Consider the following 2988-nt stretch of genomic DNA (forward strand, 5'->3'; position numbering starts at 1 on the left):
AACAAGGAAATTGGACCAAAAAAGACACGTGTAAAGACCCGACAAAAAAATTACCGATCCAAAATAGATTGGACCGTTCTAAACCGATCAAAGATAGATCCGGAACCGCCAACGTCCATTTTCATCCGATAATTGTATCGGGACATTTTGACCCGTTTGACCAAAATCAAAATCGTTTTAACTTTTAAACACGGTGATGAGGAAGGGTAGAACCGTCTTTTACAGCTAAAGGCGTTCTATCAATATACAAGGGTTTTAGGGTTTGTATTTCAATAACATTCCTGAATCAGGTTTAGAGAGACAGAGAGATGGGGAGAGCAAAGAAGGGTCCAAAATTCGCTGTAATGAAGAAAATGGTCTCTCATAAAGAGATTAAACAGTAATCATTCACCTTGCGTCTCCTAGTTTTTTGCTTCTTAACGTTTATATCTCATGACTGTTAGTTAATCTTCTGATTCTCCTGTTTCTTCAGACATAAAGAAGACGTTTTGAACCCTAACAAAAAGGATTTAACAAAGCTCCCTAGAAATGTGTAAGTTTGTAATTCATCAACTTGTTCGTGTCTGTATATATCATGATTTTCAGCATTTGATTTTTGATTTACGATTTGCGATTTGCAGACCCTATGTTTCTTCTGCTCTGTTCTTTACATACAATACTGCTCTGGGACCTCCTTATCGAGTTTTGGTCGATACCAACTTCATCAATTTCTCCATCCAAAATAAAGTGAGTTTTCTTTAATTTGTTATGTACTTATGCTGTTCTTTTCAAGCAATTGTAATTCAAAGATACTTTTCGATGCAAATTTCAGTAATCTTTTGGTTTATGGCACTCTAATTAAGGATTAGAGTTCTATCTTTGAAAATATCACATGGCAATTGAATCTTTTGATTGCAGCTGACGGATTTTGTGACCTATTGTTTTAAACTTTATTAACTTTGGGCTTGAATGTTTAAACCTTTTTTGATGTAGCTGGACTTGGAGAAGGGAATGATGGATTGCTTATATGCAAAATGTAAGTTTTAATCTCCACTTAAACTTTGCATTTATTTTATGACACAAATGGAGTACTCTTTTAGATTAAAATAAGGGCATTAAAGCATTCTAACTAAGACTTTGGTTCTTTCTTCTTTCTCCTAAAAGGCACTCCATGTATTACTGATTGTGTGATGGCTGAACTTGAAAAGCTTGGTCAGAAATATCGCGTTGCTTTAAGGTAATAATCTCATTGTTCTTCATTCTTTAGACATGATAATTATTCATAACTTTTACTTCAAGGAATCAATCATTAAAGCAACATTTAATGCTTTGATTTAATTGTATTTGGTGAAACAGAATTGCTAAGGATCCTAGATTTGAAAGGCTTCCTTGTACTCACAAAGGAACTTATGCTGATGACTGCATTGTTGAAAGAGTTACTCAGGTAAAATCCTTGGACACGTGGCATACACTAATTGGTTGAATTATACACAATCATATGATGTATTAAAGATTTAAATCTCATATCTTTTTATTGAAACAGCATAAGTGTTATTTGGTGGCGACATGTGATAGAGATTTGAAACGTAGGATTCGCAAGGTATGTTTTTTTTTTTTTTTTTTTTTTTTTTTTTTTTTTTATTGTAGCAAAGTCTCTTGTTGTCTTTTTATATTTATAATTTTTGTAGCTAACATATTTTTTATAAAATCAGATACCTGGTGTGCCTATTATGTATATCACACAACACAAATACTCAATTGAAAGATTGCCTGAAGCAACAATGGGTGGAGGTAGGTTACTCTTACTCACCCTAAAAAAAAATTGTAATTAATTTTTACATTTAAAAAATATATATATTTTTAATGACCTGTTCACTATGTTTTTGTTACAGCTCCAAGAATGTAACATTTGAGGTGCTTTTGTATGGTATCCATGATGATGATCTTTACATTAGCCTAAAAAGATGATCTTGTTTCATTTTACACAATGTGTGTGTGTGTGTGTGTGTGTGTTTTTATTATATCAGTTTTGTCTAATGATACATGTAAGAGATGAGATCTTAACTGATTTTCTACTTTAAAGCAAGTAGAATACTAAAACAATCAACCAATTGTGACAGAAAAAGTGCTTAACATATAGTCTTAACATATATTGAAAATGTCTGTTTTAACTTTCTATTGACTATTTATTAGAAAATTGTTATAAAATATAAATTGAAATTTTAAATGACCATAAAAAATCAAAAAGATAAAAATGTCGGTTAGATAGATGAGATTTGACATAAAAGTTTCATAATATGACATTTCACACTCCATTTATTGAAAACGTAGTAAATTTTGAGCTCACTTTATTATGTGACTCCTATCCATAATCCATATTCTGTGGTTATAAGAACTTGTCTGAAATTCAAAATCCGTAGAACACATTCAGATTGTAGGCACATACATTTTGGGTTAACCTTATTAAATCCAATAAACAGAGAAACATATGTAACGTTCTCTTGAAAGTAAATATTAAAAACGTAGCATTTTGGACTATGAAATGCAACATAAAGATGGGATCCTGTCGAACAAGTTAAAGAAACTTATTAAAACTGAACTAGATACCGATACAATGGCATACACTTAGTCATTTAGTTGCAATTTTGTGATAGTAAACATATGGAACAGAATGTTATTAGAAATTTAGAATGTTCTTTGTTTAATTAACATCATTGAGTATCAACAACTTGTTGGAAAGCTCGTATATCTTACCATTAATAGACCATATTTTTTTGTGCAAACGTTAAGCTAGTCCAAGAACTTCACATTTAAAAATGGCCTTGAGGTTACTTCGGCATCTTGGAGGGTGTCATGTTATATGGGTTGGCATCAACAAAAGTGATTCCTTAAACTTAATAACATATGTGATGCAACTGGGTAAATTTGTAAATACTCGTAGATTTATCATCGGTATTGTTTCTTTCTTGGAAATTGTCTAATTTCTTGTAAAAGCAAAATGCAAGCCAC

The 2988-nt window shown here is 31.5% G+C and overlaps 1 protein-coding gene across 1 annotated transcript; it reads left to right on the forward strand.

The window, feature by feature from the left end:
- The first annotated feature begins 223 nt into the window (after nucleotides 1-223).
- LOC111876829 (uncharacterized) lies at nucleotides 224-2155 on the forward strand. The gene is made up of 9 exons (XM_023873402.3): nucleotides 224-379; nucleotides 473-532; nucleotides 621-726; nucleotides 973-1015; nucleotides 1144-1216; nucleotides 1336-1423; nucleotides 1523-1579; nucleotides 1692-1770; nucleotides 1872-2155. The coding sequence occupies exons 1-9, from the start codon at nucleotides 309-311 to the stop codon at nucleotides 1883-1885; spliced, it is 591 nt and encodes a 196-aa protein (XP_023729170.1). The 5' UTR covers nucleotides 224-308; the 3' UTR covers nucleotides 1886-2155.
- Nucleotides 2156-2988: the final 833 nt, after the last annotated feature.

This window comes from Lactuca sativa, chromosome 4, assembly GCF_002870075.4.
Source record: "Lactuca sativa cultivar Salinas chromosome 4, Lsat_Salinas_v11, whole genome shotgun sequence".
In the NCBI taxonomy this organism is placed as follows: domain Eukaryota; kingdom Viridiplantae; phylum Streptophyta; class Magnoliopsida; order Asterales; family Asteraceae; genus Lactuca; species Lactuca sativa.